The following is a 19,443-nucleotide window of genomic DNA, read 5'->3' as shown; positions in this document are numbered from 1 at the left end:
ATGACTTTAAGGGGAATTGATTTGGTGGAATTTGCTTTTTGGTGGAAAGTGTGCATACTGTTGTAACAGTGAATGGGAGGGTCAGCAAATATGTGGAGTTGGGGCAGTTCATATCCTTTCTCTGCTCTGTATTAATTGTACCCATTGACATTGCTTGTCTCCATTCTGTTTGCATCTCCATTTCATGCTTTCCAATTGTTACACATTTTTAGTCTGGTTTGTTTTGATCTGTGTTGGCCTGATACCATTGCCAAAAGGTATTAATTGTAGAATTGTTGAATGTGTTACACCTTAGATGAAGATGTGGGGTTTTTTGTTGTTGTTTTGTTGTTGTTTTTTTGCAAGTAGGGGTTCTTCCCCCTGACCTGGCAAGGGTGGACTTGTAGCACTGCCATTTTCTGGTGACAGCAGTTCCCTCAGTGTCCAGCCAGTGATTCATATTTTATCATTGACAGAGGCAAGCAACTGTTAAGTCACCAGTCTGGGTGATTTCCAGGAAGGGAATGATATTAATGAGGTAATCACTGCTTGCTTCAGTGTGCTGCGGATGAAAGAAAGCTACAGTTCTGCAATGAATTAAAGTTTTTGGATTAACCCGTTGAAGGATTTGTTTACCGCCCCAGCACTGGAGGAAGGAAAGGAGCTTGACCAGATTTGTATGATAGTCCCAAACAACTTGAGCGATGGCTCTTGTGCAAGGATAGTAAAAATGGTGCTCCCCCCCCCCCAGGATATTGCTGGGCCACAACTGGAACAACTGACCATTGCCCATAGTGGCTGGGACTGATGGCCATTGGAATCCAGCTTCTTGGCTACCTGTGTTTTTTATCATTTTATTATAAATATAAATTCATTACAAAACAATATATACTTAACATTACATTACATATATTACATACAAAACATACCTGTGTTCTATTGTTCACCATATTTTTGACGCACATATGTGAATATGCGTTGTAGACGAAGTGGTGCTATGCTGAAAATTGCGGGGACTTAAAGAACAATGATGATGTACTTCTTGTGGACTCCCTGCCCTGGGAGGTTGACCTAGTATCTTCCTATTAAGTAGTGGGTTGACATAGCAGCCGGCACAGCGATTTCTTCAAGTAGCTCTTTATTAAGACAAGCTGGGATAGAACTGACTGTGAACAGCTCAGCCGGCCTGTATTTATAGGCAGCCGGCTGTCAACATTGTAACCACAACAGCTCAGAGTTCCCGCCTAAACTAACTGCCGCGGAACTATCTACAGACCTGAGTGAAAACTATATACAGTATCCCCCTGTTGGCCCAGGGTGAAACTACACTGCATAACACCCCTCCCCACCGAGATAAGGCGTTAGTTACAATCGTAATGGTTTCCTTATATACAGCACTACGCGTAATGGTTCAATTAGGCACAAAAGCATATCGGTTACATTTCCCATACTTAGACCAACAGTGATACCTGTCCAACAACGTAGTCCTTTAAATGAGTTGGGCGCTTGGAAACTCTGCCAGACCGCCGGGGACTGGTAGCCAAGTCCGGAGGGCCACACAGTTCTCGCTGAGGCTGTGGTGCGACCCTAGGTGGCGTTGGAACCAACTCCCCTGGATCCGCTGCTGTGGGTGGAGCCTCCGCAAGTGGAGTGGTCTGAGTCTGTTCTGAGACGGCTTGGTTCGGCTCCACGCTGGCAGTTTGCGAGGGAGGTGTAGGTGGGGCCTCGCCATCTGTACGTGTCTCTTCTGGAGCCGCAAGCGCAGTTGGGGGCACCTCGGTAGTGTCTAAGTCGCCAACCCTGCGCCTAAGCTGGTCTATGTGCCGTCGCCACAAACGTCCGTCTTCGAGTGCCACCTGGTACGAGCGAGGTCCAGTGACTCCCACTACTGTGGCTGGCACCCAAGGAATGTCCCCCACATAGTTCCGGGCAAAGACCTGGTTTCCTGGGACAAATGACCGTGGTGTGTTGGCACAGCCTGGGGGTTCAGCCACGGCAAAGTCTGGGTGTAGCCGGTCGAGCGGTGACCTGAGGCGGCGGCCCATAAGCAGTTCAGCAGGACTCCTCCCTGTGGCCGCATGAGGAGTGATGTGCTGCACGAACAAGTATTCGGCGACCCGCTCATGCCAGTCTCCCCGGTCCAGGCGCGCCAGTGCCTCTTTTGTCGAGCGCACCATTCTTTCCGCTTGCCCGTTGCTGGATGGATGAAAAGGTGCCGTTAGGGCATGGCGGATGCCCAGTCCCAAAAGATACCGCTCAAACATGCCTGACGTGAACTGCGGTCCGTTGTCAGAGACAAGGACATCAGGACACCCATGCGTTGCAAACAGGCCTCGCAGCACCCGGATGACAGCTTCGGTAGTGGTGGAGGGCATCAGGGCGACCTCCAGCCATTTGGAATAGGCGTCCACCACTACCATAAAGGTCCGGCCGTGAAAGGGGCCAGCCAGATCGATGTGCACCCTCGACCAGGGCGTCTTTGGCGTCTCCCAGGTGTGTCCCTTAGCTGCCGGTGGTGCAGGCCTCGACTCTTGGCACGCTTGACAGGCGGATACCCAGGCAGTGATGGCATCGTCCATATTAGGCCACCAGACGTAACATCGAGCCAACGCCTTCATTTTGACAATTCCCGGGTGGCCAACGTGCAGAGCCTCCAGGACGCGCTGACGGAGTCCCTGGGGAATCACGACGCGGTCTCCCCACAGCAGACAGCCGCGATGAGCTGAGAGTTCATGTTGTCTGGTTGCGAAGGGCTGGAGCTCCGATGCAAAAGGCCCTTGTGGCCACCCCCTCCACACCCAGTTGAGCACCCGGCTGATGGTGTGATCCTGGGCAGACGCGGAGGCCACAGTGGCAGCCGATACAGGCGCTGCCGGAAGATCCTCAATCAGAAGGAGCGATGAAGCTGGAGCCGGGTCTTCCACAAATGCTGGAAGAGGGCAACGGCTGAGGGCGTCGGCATGGCCCATCGATTTCCCCGGGCGATGGATGAGCTGGTAGTGGTAGGCAGCCAGGAAAACAGTCCATCGCAGCATGCGTGGTGAGAGGACCGGTGGAGTTGGACAATCACCGGCGAGGAGGCCCAGGAGTGGCTTGTGGTCAGTGATGAGGTCAAAAGTCCTGCCATAGAGGTATTCATGGAACCTCTTCACTCCAGCCACAAGTGCCAATGCCTCCTTGTCGAGCTGGCTGTAATTCCGTTCCGCCGGAGATAGTGTCCTGGAAAAGTAGGCGAGCGGTGCTTCTCTTCCATCTGGAAAACGGTGACTAAGGACAGCACCGATGCCAAAAGGTGAGGCGTCGCAGGCAAGGACCAGCGGTCTGGATTCACTGTACTGTACCAGCACACTGTCTGAAGAAAGGAGAGCCTTGACCGCGTTGAAGGCCGCCGTCTCTCGATGACCCCAGGCCCAAGGCGTCTTAGTGCTAAGGAGTCGGTGAAGAGGCTCAGCCACTGTGGCTTTGTGGGGCAGGAACATGTTATAAAAGTTCAGCAGCCCCAGGAATGCCTGCAACTCCATTTTGTCCTTCGGGGTGGGGGCCTGCTGGATAGCGCGGATCTTGGATGTGGTTGGATGAAGGCCGGAGGCATCGATAAGATAGCCCAGGAACTCTACCTGTGGAACGGCAATCAGGCACTTCTCCCTCTTTACCTTGAGCCCGGCCTCCTGGAACCTGGTCAGCACGGCACGGAGGCGCTCGAACAGCTGCTGGTGTGATTCTGCAGACACCAAGACGTCATCAAAATATGGTACCACGCCCGGAAGGCCTTGCAGGAGACGCTCCATAAGGCTTTGGAAGATGCCAGGAGCCACACTCACCCCGAACTGCAACCGGCGGCAACGGAATGCCCCCCGGTGGGTGACGATCGTCTGGGCTTCAGCAGTGGCATCATCGACTGGCAGTTGTTGATAGGCTTGGGCAAGGTCCAGCTTAGCGAAGACCTTACCCTCACCCAGGGAATGCAGCAGGTGTTGGACAACAGGAACCGGATAAGCGTGCTGCTGAAGTGCTTTGTTGATTGTGCACTTGTAGTCAGCGCAGATTCTCACCGACCCATCTGGCTTGACAGGCGTGACGATGGGGGTTTCCCACTTTGCGTGGTCAACGGGCTCCAAAACTCCTTGGGCGATCAGTTTGTCCAGTTGTTCGTCCACCTTAGCCTTGAGAGCAAAGGGAACCCGGCGTGGCTTAAGCTTGATGGGGGCGACTTGTGGATCAAGGCTAAAGGAGATGGGCGTACCAGTATATTGTCCCAAGGTGCCGTCAAAAACCTCGGCAAAGTCTTTGACCAGACCCTCAGTCTCTGCGTTAGAGATGCAGTTGATGCCGGTGACTTCCAGGCCGAGGGCATCAAACCAGTCTAGCCCTAGGAGGCTTGGCCGCTGACCTTCGACCACCACCAACCGGAGCAGGCCCGAAAAATCCTTGAAGGCGATCCGGAACCGGCCAACGCCTACCACGGGAATGTCGTTTCCCTGGTAGTCTCTCAGGTGTACGCGGTGAGAGTCGAGTTGCCTTTTGGATACTCTGGGTACCAGTCTTTTGATGGTGCTCCATGACACGACGGACAGGGCAGACCCGGTGTCGATCTCCATGTCACATGGAGCTCCTACAATGAGCACCGTGACGTTCAGCTTGCGTCGCGTAGACGAGTCGGTTTGGCCAATCGTGGTTCCAGACGGGCAGCGGCAGTTGGTGAGAGCGAAACAACTTTCCTTGGCAGACTGGAGTGAAGACTTGAACTTGCGAGTCGATGAAGGGGGGGTGTCAGACGGAGCCGATCGGCAGACCTTAGCGATGTGGCCCCTTCTGGAACACCTCCTACAGATGGCGTCTCTGAATCGACACTTGGCATGGGAATGGTCGCCTCCGCAGCCAGCACATTCCGGTTGGCCCTTGGATTTCTGTTGGAGCTTCCGGCGCTCCCGCTTTGTCTGGTGCACGTCATCGTCTTCACTGGAGGATGCCTCATCACTGCTGGCCTCTTCATGATGCACCGGGACTGGCCCCCTAGCAAGACGCGGGCTGCTGGACTTGCGGATCTCCTGGGCGGAGCGTTCAGCAGCTTCTGAGGCCACAGCCTCCTCAATGGCTTTCTGTAGCGTGAGGTCTGGCTTGGCTAGGAGACGCCGTTGCAGATGGATGTCCCGGACTCCGCAGACGATTCGATCCATCAGGGCATCGTCTAAGTCTCGGAACTCACAGTGCATTGCAGCCTGTCGCAGGGCGGTGGCGTAGTTGTTGATTGACTCCCCCTCTGCCTGGTTCCGGTGGTAGAATGCATGGCGGGCAGCAATCTTGGACGGCTTTGGTGCGTAGTGGTTGCGGAGCTTCTCTTGGATCGTGTCCCATGGTGTTGCCTGGACTGCTTCAGGCGCAACCAATGCTCGGGCCGTCTCAAACACCTCAGGCCCACAGAGGCTGAGAAATAGGCCCCGCTTCCGATCCACTGATACTGCTGTCAGCTCGTTGGCTTGGAGGTAGCAGTCGAACCGAGCGAGGTAGGAGTCCCATGACTCAGAGGCTGGCGCAAACGGCGGTAGAGGCACAAGTGAAGCCATGATTCCGATGCCGGCGTGAAGGGCGATGGATGGAACACAGTGCTCTAGCCAGAACAGTCAGCTCTGAATTGGTTCTGCCCAGTGATTTCGCTCAGTGATTTCGCTCAGTGATTTCGCTCTGTGATTCAGCTCAGTTCAGAGGCTGGCCGCATCTGGCTGTGCTCTGATGTCCATCCATCCCACCTTCGTCGCCAGTATTAAGTAGTGGGTTGACATAGCAGCCGGCACAGCGATTTCTTCAAGTAGCTCTTTATTAAGACAAGCTGGAACAGAACTGACTGTGAACAGCTCAGCCGGCCTGTATTTATAGGCAGCCGGCTGTCAACATTGTAACCACAACAGCTCAGAGTTCCCGCCTAAACTAACTGCCGCGGACCTGAGTGAAAACTATCTACAGACCTGAGTGAAAACTATATACAGTATCCCCCTGTTGGCCCAGGGTGAAACTACACTACATAACACTTCCCTAATGAGCTCTAGAAAGCAGGTAGTGATCGTTGTTTCATTGATTTGGCTGAAATTGGAAACTTTCTTAATTTGAGGTGTGTCGTCCCCCCCAATTCTTGCCTTTCATGTGATGCATCATGATTTTATTGAAGTTTTGTTGTTTTTGTGAAATGCTTACAAACCTATCCTGTGGAGCAGTATGAATACACAGGCAGTTGACATTTCAGTAATGATGCGTGTGAACAGAGACCCTGAAAATTTGGCATCTGTCAAACATAGACCCTGCTAAGTATGTGAAGTAATATTGGAGGGCAGGGTCTGAGATGAGAGGAGTCTTGTCTTGGTCAGAGTTCTTTGGATGTGCCTGGCTGTCCCCCAAAGGTTCAAAGTGAACCCCTGACAAGCCGTATTCTTATTACGTTTGTTTAGTGTTCTGCTTCTACTCCTCTCAGAACATGATGTATTGACTGTACTACAAGTTTGCTTGATGATTCACTGTGGTGCCATCTCATAACAGTTTGGAAATAAACCTGCTTAATAATTGAATCTGATCACCAGTCCATCTAGCTAAGTGTTGTCCACTGGCTGACACAGACTCTCCAGCATTTTTGCCTCTCCCAGTCCTGTGCAGAAATACTGGGGACTGAGCCTGGGGACCTTTTGCACACAGAACATGCACTTTGCCATTGAGCCATGCCCACCCCCATCCCACCCTCATGTTGAAAACTTGAATCTCCTGGGATGTATAACTCCTCTGAAAAGTTTTGAAGGATTTGATTCCATTGACATGAGCATCAGAAGGTGCAGATAAGAATCTTGCAAATTTGAATTCATTGTTGTGTGAGATCAGGGGTTGAGAATTTTTGCATAGTCTTGGTGGCCAGCCAGAAATGTGTTGTCTCCAGGACATGCCCTTAACACAGTGGGTGGGGTCTCAAACCTTGTGCCATACCCATTAAACACTTGCCTTTTGAAGTCAAGAGACAAGCTGAAGCGTTGCTGAAACAGTCAGAAGTAGAGGCATGCCCACCTTGCTGTGTCTCTGCCCCCTCTTGAGCAGCCTGAACCCCACAGCTGCCACCCAGCAGGCATGACAAATAGTTATCTGCCTTTTTTCTTCACCTTGGAGCTGAAGAGGACAGGTGAAGGTTTGTTTTGATGCTCTTCTGGCACCCATCAAGTGCAGAGCTTAAACAAATAACAGGCTTCTGGTCATCTTTAAAGCAGGGGTAGGAGAACTATCCCTCCCACTCTCTAGTGTTACTGTGATGAGGAAGCCTTGGTCTAGTCTTACTCTCTAGAGGCCAGCTAACTAGTCATAATGGCTACTCAAGGGAGCATGTTTGTTGAACCCTTTGTGAAATCAAAGAAAAGTAACCCACATTACCGACATCATGGGGGAGCTTGTTATCAACTCCAAAACTTTTCCCAAAACAGAACATTATTCTGCCCTCTTGTGGAATCTCCTACCTCCCCAATTTCATGCTTGGCTTTCTTCCCTGCCTGTCATTGTCAAATAATGATAAGTTAATGTAAAATTATATTGTGTGTACTTTCCCTCCTTTCTCTCTCTCTCTCTCTCTCTCTCTCTCTCTCTCTCTCTCTCTCTCTCTCATCTCTTTTTTAAAAAAAGTGTGTGGGAGGGGTTGCATTTGTTAGGTGTTCCTTTTGCTGTTCTTTTAATTTTCTCTCTCCCCCCTTTTTTTTAAAGATGCAAATGTTGGACAAATTCCCAATGGAAGGAGGACAGAAGGACCCTAAGCAAAGAATCATACCCTTTCTGCCAGGTTTGTAAGGTGAACAATACAGATCTATCCATTGGGATGTTGCCTCTTTGCTGCCCCTTCTCCTCTTTGTATAACAGGACACCTCAAGACACTAACAATATACTTCAAACATATACTTATGTGTTCAGTACCCACAGTTGTTCAGGGAAGTTTTTAATGGTTGGTGCTTTATTGTGTTTTTAATATTTTGTTGGAAGCTGCCCAGAGTGGCTGGGGCAATCCACTCAGATGGGTGGATGAAGTTGATGATGATCATCATCATCATTATCACCACCATAATCATCTTAAAGGAATAGTGGCACACGCGCGGGCTTTTCTTTAATACCTTGTCTACTGCTTTTTGGAATCTGAACACTGATGTGGTCTCTGAAAATGCCTAGAGAAGTATGGAGGGGAGCCCTAGAGCTGACATGCCAAATGCTATAGCCAATTGCTGGCAAAGGAACTGAGGATATGTTAGAATAGCTGATTGCTGCAGTTTTAAAATCACCCGAGGTGTTTACTGTTGGGAGGATAGCCTTTCCTTTTGGACCTCTCCTGCAATTTATTTGTTTCATTTTGTGTGTAGGTTATACACAGTGGTTTTTGTATCATTAGGACTTTTTGCTGAGGATTCAGATATTTTATCAATATGTCACTTCTGTTGTGGGTCTGTTTCTTTCCCCTCAATCCAAATTGCACTTTGCTGTTGCTTACCCCTCCTGCTCCTGCCAATTTAGCCAACTGTTCTAAGTTCAGCCTGAAATGTCATTGTGCGTGTGGGAAGGACATATTTGCCTAGTGCCTGCTACTGGCTCAACTTTTGAGAGATACACACTCCTCATGTCCATTCCATTTTTATTTTTAAAAACAGCAATAGCTCCTCCATGCTACTCCTTTAACTAAAGGCTTCCCACTGTATTTCATTCAGTGGAATCACTTTGACTAGCTTTTTTAAATATGTATGTTGTGGGGGGCGGGAAAGAAACTAGTTCTGGCTTTTTCCCTTTGGAGATTAACAGCTCTTTTCTAGTGCAGCACTTGTGCCTTACAGATCTTTAAAAGTCTTGGATGATACTGATTGTTTGCATCTGCTTCAGTCTTGTCTCTAGTGTGGTCTTGGGTTGAAACAACTTTGGTCATACTGGTGGGTGACTTGAATCAGGGAATAGTAGATGGGGAGTTAACCCTTGTTGGTTTTCCTGGAGTTCTCAGCAACTTTCATGACCATTATATCATTTTGGTCCATCTCTCTCGGTTGAGACTTGGAGACTCAGCTTTGATTCTTTCTTGAGGGACCAGTTCAGAAGGTGGTGTTGTGGGACTTCCATCTCATGGCCTTTAGGATGCTGCAGAGGTACCATCTTATCCCCCATAAGCTTTTAACACCTGTGTGTAACCACTAGAGTGTCACCCAAGGCTTGTACATGGACAGCAGGAGCATAAATCTGAAGCAGCTAGCACCTACAGGATAAAAAGTCATCCCAAAGCCAGGCATGGCTGCACCAGTAGCAAAGCTCCCTTCTCATTTTTTCCACTCTTGAAACATGCAGAAGAATAACACACTTTTTATTTTACCCAGAAAAATTGCAAATTTTAGCAGGCTGGTGGATGGATGCTGTTCTGCATCTGTAATGTAAAATGGAGCCTTCCCGTTAATTCACAGAGGGAGTTGTGTGTGTCTTTAAGTGACTGCTGATAAGCTCAGCAAAGGGAGGCTGTTTTGGTGTAAACCCCTCTTTGCTTCACAGCCTTTTTTCTGATGCACATCTTAAACCTAGTTCTCACGGATAGTAAAAGATTTTAAATGTTGCATGTTTGATTGCTTTAAATGTTGCATTGCTGAAATTGTGAAGTTGCCTTGAAGTTATGTATTGGGAGCATTATATAAAAATAAACTTCAGACTACTACACCGAGGGGCTGAAAGGATTCATCATATATATATATATATATTCTCTGTGCTCAGATGTTGGGAGATGATGGTTTTGGTTTTGTTCTGTGAACTGCCCTGAGAGCTCCAGGTATAGGGTGGTATATAAATTCAAATCATCATCATCATTATCATCATCATCATCATCCAGGGAATTGGGCTGCAATGCTGTTGGTTTGCAAATGGCATGCTACTCTTTCCATCTGCTCATCCCAAGGGAAGCCGTGGAAATCCTGAACAGATAAGTGTCAGAAGGCAGAAGCTAAATCCAGAGTCGGAAGAAGTTCTGTGGGTTAGGAAGCATGCTGTTCTGGATGGAAGTATGCAATAATTTAGACAGGGCTTCACGCTCTTAAAAATTCTTGGCCCAGACTATATATGAAAGCACACGTGCTACTGGTGACTAGCCTTTTGCTAGGTGGAGTTTTGCATCTGGCCAACTAGATCTTGGAAAAAGCAGATCTAGCTTGAGTTGCACAGGCTTCAGTTAGCCATACTAGACTGCTTCACACAGGGCTGTCTTCAAAGATTCTTCAAAAAATTCAACTGGTACAGAATGCATCTGCTTATGCTGATGCAATATTAGTAACAATAGTGGCCTATTCATTTCTGGACTCAGCTTAAAGCACTGACCTTTTGGAATCCTAAATGTTTGGCACATTAGATCAGTGCCAGAGGACATGCTCTCAGGTTCATTGTCATGGTGAGGGTCTTCTGAGTAGTGGCCCCCCATATTTGGAGCTTTCCCCTGGAAATGGTATGCATAGCTCTGGTTTTTTAAATTGATGTTTTAGTTCACCTGTTACTGAGATGTTGCATGCTGCGCTTTTAAAATTGCTGCTCTGAGTTTGACATTGGAGTATTCTTACTTATGTGTTTAAATTTCATTATGCTTACAGTCACTTTTGTAAGTTGCCTTTGGAAGACTTTGCTCTGAAAAGCAGTGTAAAAAATTCCTTAAATACCATACATACAAAAGTTAGTTTTCTTCATTCCCAATTGTAGTTTCCTAACTCCTTTCTCGCAATTCCCATATCCTTCGATTCCCCTTACTTGTCCTCTTCCTTGCTGACACTGGAGATGATTTAGCAGAAGGTCAGCAAAGGAAATTTTGCTACATCTGGCACTGAAAACACAGAAGCTTTTAAAGAGATGGTCACAGTGAGGTGTTTAGGTTTAGGAGAGAGCAAGTGAATGGGAATCCCCAAACTGGTACTTCCTGATTTCATTCTAGCACCACAAATTTCAACCATTTTCCTGCTGCTTAAGGTGGAGGGAGTCTTTTGGGCTCGTATGTCTGGTAAAGCCCTTTAAAAAATTAGATTTTGCACCTGAGTGCCTTTTGTATATGTGGGTGTAATTGCAATTTAGCAACCACCATGGCTACTTCCAGGAGGTGCATTCTGGTTCCAGCTGTTCCATAAATTGTGGTATCAGCAAAACAAGACTAACTCTGGCTTGGATGCAAAGAAAAAAAGTTTGCTGTGCAATTTTCCATGCCAGCAGAGTGGGATTGGGGGTGGGGTGGGGGGCAGGGAGCATAGTACCAGGCCCAACTGACAGCATCCGAGACTTGGAAAAACAGGAATTACATTTCGGCTTCATTCTGTTTCTGAAGCATTGCAACCTATTTTTGGAAAGCAGAGGAAGGCTCGCTTCCAGAAAGGTTGCCCTGACTGGTGTGTTTTGCCTGCTAAATGCCTTCCCGTTTCTTTCTTTTTATGAAATATTTTTACACTGGAAAGCAGGGATGATGGCAAAGTTATCTGAAGCTGAACTCAGAGGAGCTTTTAAAAGTCTGTTCCAAAGGGAATGGAAGCTGTACAAGACCCTGAATCATTCTCTAGCTTGGATTTTAATCCCAGCTGGATACGTTTTACCAGCTTCCCGGGCTCACAAATGCTTTGGGCCACCGGGATGCAGATCTTTCCTGGCCAAGCACAGCCTTTGTCAGCCAGGGGCCAGGGGATCTGCGCCTACCAAATCAGTACACCCAACTCAGGCTTGCAGACTCTGCACAGCTCTCTGAGATTGTCCTGGCTGCTCTGGCAGGAGCAAACCCTGAGGTGGAGCAAAATCCCGGCCACTGCCAATGGCCATGTCCCTGCAGCATTCTAAATCTCTCCTTATGCAAGCCATTGGAGCAACCCTCCTGTGTTTCCAAGACCAAATGGATTGGAAATTCAAGAGAGGAGGGAGAAACAGAATAGCTTATGTACAGCAGAAATGTTTATGTTGGGTGCCCTTCCGACTCTCCCCAAAGAAGAAGCTTGGGAACGGGGTGGGAGACATCTGGGCCAGAGGGGTAGCATATTAAGCATGTAGCCCAATGGTTAATATTACGGAGAAATTAGTCCTATCTGTGTTCCGCCTTTTTTAAAATGGTCACACACACACACGCCCACACCCTTATAATTTGCTTTTTCTGCATCCCACTCACAATAGCATACTAGCGCTTGAATTTCATTACCAGTGTGGGTATTTGGCTCCTGCTTTCTGTTTCAAATATGCTGCTTTCTGGGAAGCCCTGATTGGTAACATTATACATTGTGGTTTCTGTCGCCTGAAAAAAAAAATGTTTCCAGTGATCCTCCCCATCCAGCTGCCTCTAGCATTCTTCACAAAACTATAACACATTCAGACTTGAGGCCTTTGATAGGAACCAAGGAAGCATTTTTGATTCAGCATGTAAAATATTTTTCTGTGGGGAACAAATGCCATTGGTTCTAGTTTTGCTTCTTATAGCAACACCCAATCAGTTCTTTCCCTCTTTTTTTTTTAAGTGAAGATTTAGTTTTTTGTGTGTGGGATTACCTCTGAAACCATTAGGAAAGACTTTGGTATTCAGATTTGAAAAAGTTCTCTAAATGCTACCATAAAACTGTTTCTGTAATGGAAATCATTCCCTGTTCCTTTCCTCACTGCTCATGTTATAGATGTGCATTTTTTAAAAGACTGAGCAACCATTATGAGAATGAGGACACTACTATTATTTAGCCAGCAACGAATAGCAGGGGTCTGGGCCTTAAACACTGATATAAACAGGAGCTTCTCTTGTGTGGTGTTTCACCATTTCTATAAGAATGAAGTTTATCAGAGAGTGGGTTTGACCTTGTTCAGATGTGCGCTACAAAATCTTCTTGAAATTGCAAGAGTTCAGTGGTACCTCAGTTTAAGAACAGTCCTGTTTACAAATGATTTGGTTTATGAACTCCGCAAAACCGAAAGTAGTGTCCCGGTTTGCAAACTTTACCTCGGTCTAAGAACGGAATCTGAACGGTGGAAGGGCACCGGCGGCAGGAGAACTCATTAGGGAAAGCGCGCCTCGGTTTAAGAATGGTTTCAGTTTGAGAACGGACTTCGGAACGGATTAAGTCTGTAAACCCAGGTACCACTGTATAGAGTTTTCCTCTAGTTACTTCCGGAGGTGGCTCTGTAGTCTGTAGATCCAAGGCAGCCTCCTTTGATTGGAGGAAAGTTGGAAATACTTGGTATGAAAGATTGTATCTTGCGCAGTTGGCATTCAACAATATTTAGTTCTTTGGGAATATTGAAAAGTTCTCTCTATGAATCATGAAAACTATTCATGTGCATAACAGCTCAGACCAGCAGAGTCCTGATGTGTTGGTTTAGTTGTGGGTTGTGTTTTCTTATGCCACAGGTGTTTGTTTGTTTGCTTTTAATACCCAGATGGCTCTTGCATTGTTTGGAAATGCAGAAGGTAGTATTTCAAGCCTTTGACCAATCTAGTGTCATTTCTTGCTCGGAGCTCTTAGATGTCCAGAATACAAACTGCAAACTACTTGAAAAATCCAAGGAAATATGAATCAAGGTAAAATACCCTGAAGTTTTTGCATCATTATTCTCACTCCATTTACACTCTGCTTTAGGGCTAAGCAAAGTTCAAATAAATAGCAGACAAGCCTTTTGAAATGATGGTGAGATGATTTAGTATCATTTGACATTTCCAGCAGATCTGGAGGTCACACAATAAGCTAACATCCATCCTAACAGTACCAGGAAACTTCACAGACCAATAAATTATGATGATGTGATAGGATATTGATCATGTAAGGCGGGGGTGGGAACCTTTATCAGGTTTGACCTCTCATCAGTCTCATGATACTTTCATGACATCACATGATTGACAGGTAGGTTGTCTCACGCATTTGTCACCTTATGTGGTGTTCTGCAAAGCTCCATTCAGGGGTTTGAAAAAGGCTTATTTCTCCTCTCGCCCTGGAAGGCATATGCAACCAAAGTGAGCAGACTTTCTAAGGTGCCCTGATTTCAGAGGTTTAAAGGAGCAGTGTGAAGTGGCTCCTAAAGGGCTTTGCAAGGTGCCCACGCAGGAAGGACAAATTATATCAAGCTGTAGATTTATTTATTTTTAATAGCCTCTGTCCTGATTCAGATGCTCAATTTCTGGCTTTCTGAACCTTAGTTCAGTACATGAGACCATGTACTCCCTCCTTGCCTCTCCCTGTGTTTCTTCCCATTCTTGGTACTTACATCCTGGTTTAATTAAACAACTGTTGTAGTTTAACATCTGTTTCCTAACCAGGACCTCAAACCTATTTCAGCCTAAAATGGTCGTAGGTATGTATAGTTTATTTTTACGTCATGAACTTGCAAAATACATAACTCTGCTCACAAGCTGTGGTAGAATAAGAGGCTGTGCCCTCTTCTGAATGTCCAAGCAACTGTGCAGAATGCTCTACAGATGAAAGGTGAGTTGGTGGGGAAATTGAAAGAGGGAGACCCCAAGAAAGAAAGAGAGCTGAAACAACAAATGAGCTCCTCTAGATTAGCTATGTGTAATGTCTGCCAAATCTTTCAGGAAGCAGCTTTTATAAGCAGAACTAAGTTTTCCAAACTCCCTATATCCATGGTGATCTAGAGGCTGTTCCCACCAGTGTTTCCTTGAAGGGGCTGGATAGAACTGTATGGAAACAAAACTTTGCCCAAAGCCAAAGTTTTTAACTTTGGCTGTGAAATTGCTTTTGTGGAAGCTTAAGCTGAAGACCATGGCGGACTTCCAAAGGAGAAGATTTAACAGGATAAAAATGTTGAAGTTAGATTGTTATCTGCTTTCTGCCTCCCTCCCATGCTGCGCTGCTTGAGATCCTGTTAGCCTTTTTTCCATCAGATTTCTTGAACACTCCCTGTAGAATCATAGCAACTTGGAGGGGGCATGTACTTGTGTTCTTATTTTGCTCAGGCAAAGCTTCAAGTAGAGTTCAGGTGCACCCCCCTCCCCAAGACCAGTGAAAAGTTGAATCTGAACCATTACTGTCAGAGTGAGGCACTTAACCCTCATGTGCATGACATGGTAAGTTTCAATCTTTGGACTTCTTGGTTCATAGTGCTGTCTCTTAGCCACTGCAGTATATCATCTCCGCATAAGAGAATAGTGAGTAGAATTATTAGTACAGCCTTTCGTTTGCTGCCTGGACTGTCTGGACCCAATTAACTTTGATTTTGTTTGCCATTCCACCTTATGCTGTGCCACAACCATGCAGCCCCTGGCAATACATTTACAATTGTATTGCTTTCTCTCGGAAGGATGTGTCCCTGTAACCAGCGCTCACAAGGCCATTTAATTTGATGTTGACAGTAGGCCGCTGTGCCACTCTTGTGGCAAGCACTCTTTGAAGCTGTAGCCGCATTGCATATCTGCCTATTCCAGGCAACTAATTTTTCCTCCTGGAAAGAGATGATGTCCATATGTTTAAAAGTGAACTGGAGGCCAAGCCAGGCAGGGTGTAATTTGAGAGGTGATGAAAAGTGTATTTCTTTCAAAAGTGTAAAAGTGGGATGGGAAGAGAATGGTGAGGAAATACAGTCACAGTACGTAATTACATTCAAAGGTATGGAGGGTGCACTTTCTGCATAGAATGCAGCTTCTGCCAAAAGATAACCTTGCTTCCTAAAAAAAGGTGTAGCCAGCTGAATCACTGCCCACCCTGAATGCTATACAGGTACAAAGAGGGATGGGACTCACCATCCAACATCTGACAGAAACCCCAGTGATGGGGGGTGGAAAGTTTTCCCTCTATCCTTAAAAATGAGTTGTTTAATAAAATTGCTTGATAACCTAATAATACAGCAAAATAAAATTTTCAGGCCGCCTAGTATGACTTAGTACAATGCTTGTTAAATATGAAATCAGAGTTGCAGTTAAACTTTTCCAGGCAACTATCTCTAAGGAGAATATATATTTATGCACATAGCTCTTAATGTATGTTAGTATGTTAGCAGCCTTTGCTCCTTTGTGATGAGACAAGAACTGATTTAGTTTGAAAACAGCTCGATAATTACCTAGCAGAAAGTCTGTCTTGACTCTTTTCAGCTGAACTTCTTTCTCTGCTCCTAGAGTTTAGCCTTATATTGTTTCCATGTAGGATTTTCCCTAATACTCTCAGATGCTGAAAAAGCAATAACCAAATGAATTGATGTAAGCAAGGAGATTGAGGAAGTTAATGTAATTGGATATTCCTGTGCAGATTTTTCTGGTGTCTTTGACATTCCCCGCTTGGGATGTGAAGCCTTACCTCTTCACTGGGGATTGTACCCATACATAGCTTTGCTGGTTTCCTTTATGTAGCATGCAACCTATTTATGTGATGTCTAAAATGACCCCAGATATTTTTGTTATAATTGCTGGAAATAGTTTTGCATTCCAACCCATGTATACTTTGAGCTTTAAATATTAAAAAAATGTGAGTGGTGGTACTTGGCTACCCTTTAAATCACGGATGGGGGACCTTCCAGATATTGTTTGATTCTATCTCCCATTAGTCCTATTAGCCAACATGAGGAGTGATTAGGGATGATGGAAGCTGTATTCCAGTGACATGGAGGGCCACAGGTTCAACAATATTTGGTGCTTGCCATATTGGCTACTGAAACAACTTAGCTAATTGAAATGATTGCCTTTTGGGAAACGGCTAACTTGCAGTTTCTTAAAGTGACAAACTTGAAATCTTTCAATAGTTGACTTTGTAAGGAGCGGGCTTTTAAAACAGCTATACATTATTTTGTGATTGAGAGAGAGGTTTTAAAAAGCAAATAAACAGACCTTTTCTATCCCTGCCCTTTGAATGCTCAGATAAGAAGCCTCTTGAGCAGGCATTTTGGTACATGGAACCGTCCAAGGAAGGGAATATAAATGGCTAAATGATTAAAGGATTTGCGATTGCAATCTGCCTTGTCTGTCTCTAGAAACTGAAGTTGTTTGTTCTAATGTGGAAGTTCTTCACATATGGCATATGATGCAATTTGTGGTAGATTTACAAACCTCACCATTGCTGTGCTCTCCATCACTCCTATTTCAAAGCTTGGATGCTTAGTCCAGCTCTTTTCAACTGACCAGGATTGCTGCCTTGGAAATCCTCTGTTGTGGGAATGCAAGTGCTTATAATCCATTTTCAGAACAGCACAAACCTAAATAGCAACATTTCCACACATTGGCATTGCCCGCTTTAGAAATAAAGACAACATTTTATACCTGAGGCTATTATACTTGCAGATGTCGAATGTAAAATTGAGAACAAGTCAAATCTCATTAGGAATAAGGAAGCGTATTTGTATGAGTATCTTTTAAATGACTTGGCTTTGAACTCTTTCCTAAACACAGTGCTGATGTTTCTGTTTCATGGTTTTCTTTCTTGCAGAGTTGTGCTGAAAGTAAATGGCTAAATTGTGCAGAAATACATTCTTTTTTTTTAAAAAAGTATGGGGTCAGTTCATGTCATAATAATGTGGCCTGAATAATTGGAGGGTGCCTGCCTCTTTCAAGATTGCTTCTTTAATATTTATGTCTCTTGGAAGGTTTTGTGTGTGGGACATTAATGATTGCCTTTGCAAAGGAAACCGCTGCAAAGGGGAGAAGGCTACTGTGGTGATTTTTTTAAAGTGTAACTGCCCTGAGACTTCAGAATAGGGCAGGGCATTGTATATAAATAAAATGCCTGCTCCTTGGAGTGGAGGGAGAAGGAGCCAGTAGCATTTCTACATCTTAAGATGCTGGCAGAGTTCCTGTATCTGTCACTTCCCCTAGCAGTCAAGGAGAGGAGAAATTTTGTGTATATTTATGACTAGCTGGCTTCTTACAAACTCTGCTATATACCTTTATTTAATTTATCAGGTTAAAACACGCAACTGCTCTCTATATACATAAATTGATTAGAATGTTTTTAAATATTTCTAGGAAATTTGTAATATTCATATTTGCAAGGCTATATTAAAGGCTTGCTTGTAACTAAACTATAAACAAATCTTGACGTTACTGGAAATCCCTTGTTTGTTTGACTTGTATGCTACTTAATACAACAAAATCTCTAAACTGTTTGCATAAAGTATGGTATCACGAGCAATAAATAAATAAATACATAATATCCAAAATGCATTAGTAACCCAGTAAAATATTTCGTGAAAAATTACTACAGAAATGTTCCAGCCGTGTGATCAGAAAATAGAGACACAGAAAGGCTGAAGAAATGAGCATGTTTTTCGTAGGCATTTAAAGCCAGCACAGTGGAAGCTTCCCAAATAGTGTTCTAGACTCTGAAAGAACCTGCTTTTGCTCTATCACATTATGACACACTAGAATGGTCTGGCCATCAGAGCCTTCTCTAAAGGGTGTACAGTTTGTCTGGGTCTGTACAAGGGAAGGTGGTCCTAAATTGTTTTTTTTTTTATTATTATAATTTTTTATTAGTTTCACAACATTTTTTAAACAATACAAACAAATAAAAAGACAAACAAACATGTATAATTTCATAACCTTTTTTCTGTAACCTTCGTTTCTCGGACTCCCCCATACCTCCCCTTTCTGCATCCCTGTTTCCAAGATTATTTCAGCAGCTTCTAAGCAATTTTATCAAATATGTGTCCTCTTAGTCCTTTCTTTAGCTTAATCTTATGTCACTGTTTCCCTTTTTCTCTCACCACCTCGGCACTTTAGCTTTCGTCAATTTTATAGTAGCTCTTAAGATAAATTTTAAATTTCTTCCAGTCCTCTTCCGCCGTCTCTTTCCTCTGATCACGGATTCTGCCAGTCATCTCAGCCAGTGTCATATAGTCCATCACTTTCATCTGCCATTCTTCCACAGTGGGTAGATCTTGTGTCTTCCAATACTTTGCGATGAGTATTCTTGCTGCTGTCGTCGCATACATAAAGAAAATTCTGTCTTTCTTTGACACCAATTGGCCGACAATATCCAAGAGAAAGGCTTCTGGTTTCTTAGGAAACGTACTTTTAAGTACTTTTTTCATTTCATTATATATCATTTCCCAGAAAGCCTTAATCTTCGGGCACGTCCACCAAAGGTGGTAGAAAGTACCTTCAGCTTCTTTACACTTCCAACACTTATTATCAGGCAAATGGTAAATTTTTGCTAGCTTGACTGGGGTCATGTACCACCTATAGATCATTTTCATAATATTTTCCTTTAAGGCATTACATGCCGTAAATTTTATACCGGTGTTCCACAACCATTCCCAGTCAGCAAACATAATGTTATGACCAATGTCCTGTGCCCACTTAATCATAGCCGATTTAACTGTTTCATCTTGTGTATTCCATTTCAGCAGCAAATTATACATTCTTGACAAATTCTTGGTATTGGGTTCTAACAATTCAGTTTCTAGTTTTGATTTCTCCACCTGGAAGCCAATTTTCCTATCTTGTTTATAAACCTCCATTATTTGATAATAATGGAGCCAATCTCGTACTTTAGGTTTCAATTTCTC

The 19,443-nt window shown here is 45.0% G+C and overlaps 1 protein-coding gene across 4 annotated transcripts in view; it reads left to right on the top strand.

The window, feature by feature from the left end:
* Nucleotides 1-19,443, top strand: part of SH3PXD2B (SH3 and PX domains 2B) — a 129,938-nt gene that overhangs the window by 56,462 nt on the left and 54,033 nt on the right. For all 4 annotated transcript variants that reach the window (XM_081178393.1, XM_081178394.1, XM_081178391.1 and 1 more), the window contains exon 3: nucleotides 7,702-7,777. In XM_081178393.1, the coding sequence (XP_081034519.1) occupies nucleotides 7,702-7,777 (76 nt within the window). The remainder of the gene's footprint in view (nucleotides 1-7,701; nucleotides 7,778-19,443) is intronic.

Source organism: Podarcis bocagei, assembly GCF_964188305.1.
Source record: "Podarcis bocagei genome assembly, chromosome: 2".
Taxonomy (NCBI): domain Eukaryota; kingdom Metazoa; phylum Chordata; class Lepidosauria; order Squamata; family Lacertidae; genus Podarcis; species Podarcis bocagei.
The sequence above is the reverse complement of the archived record's forward strand: the minus strand, read 5'-3'. Positions and strand labels throughout refer to the sequence as shown.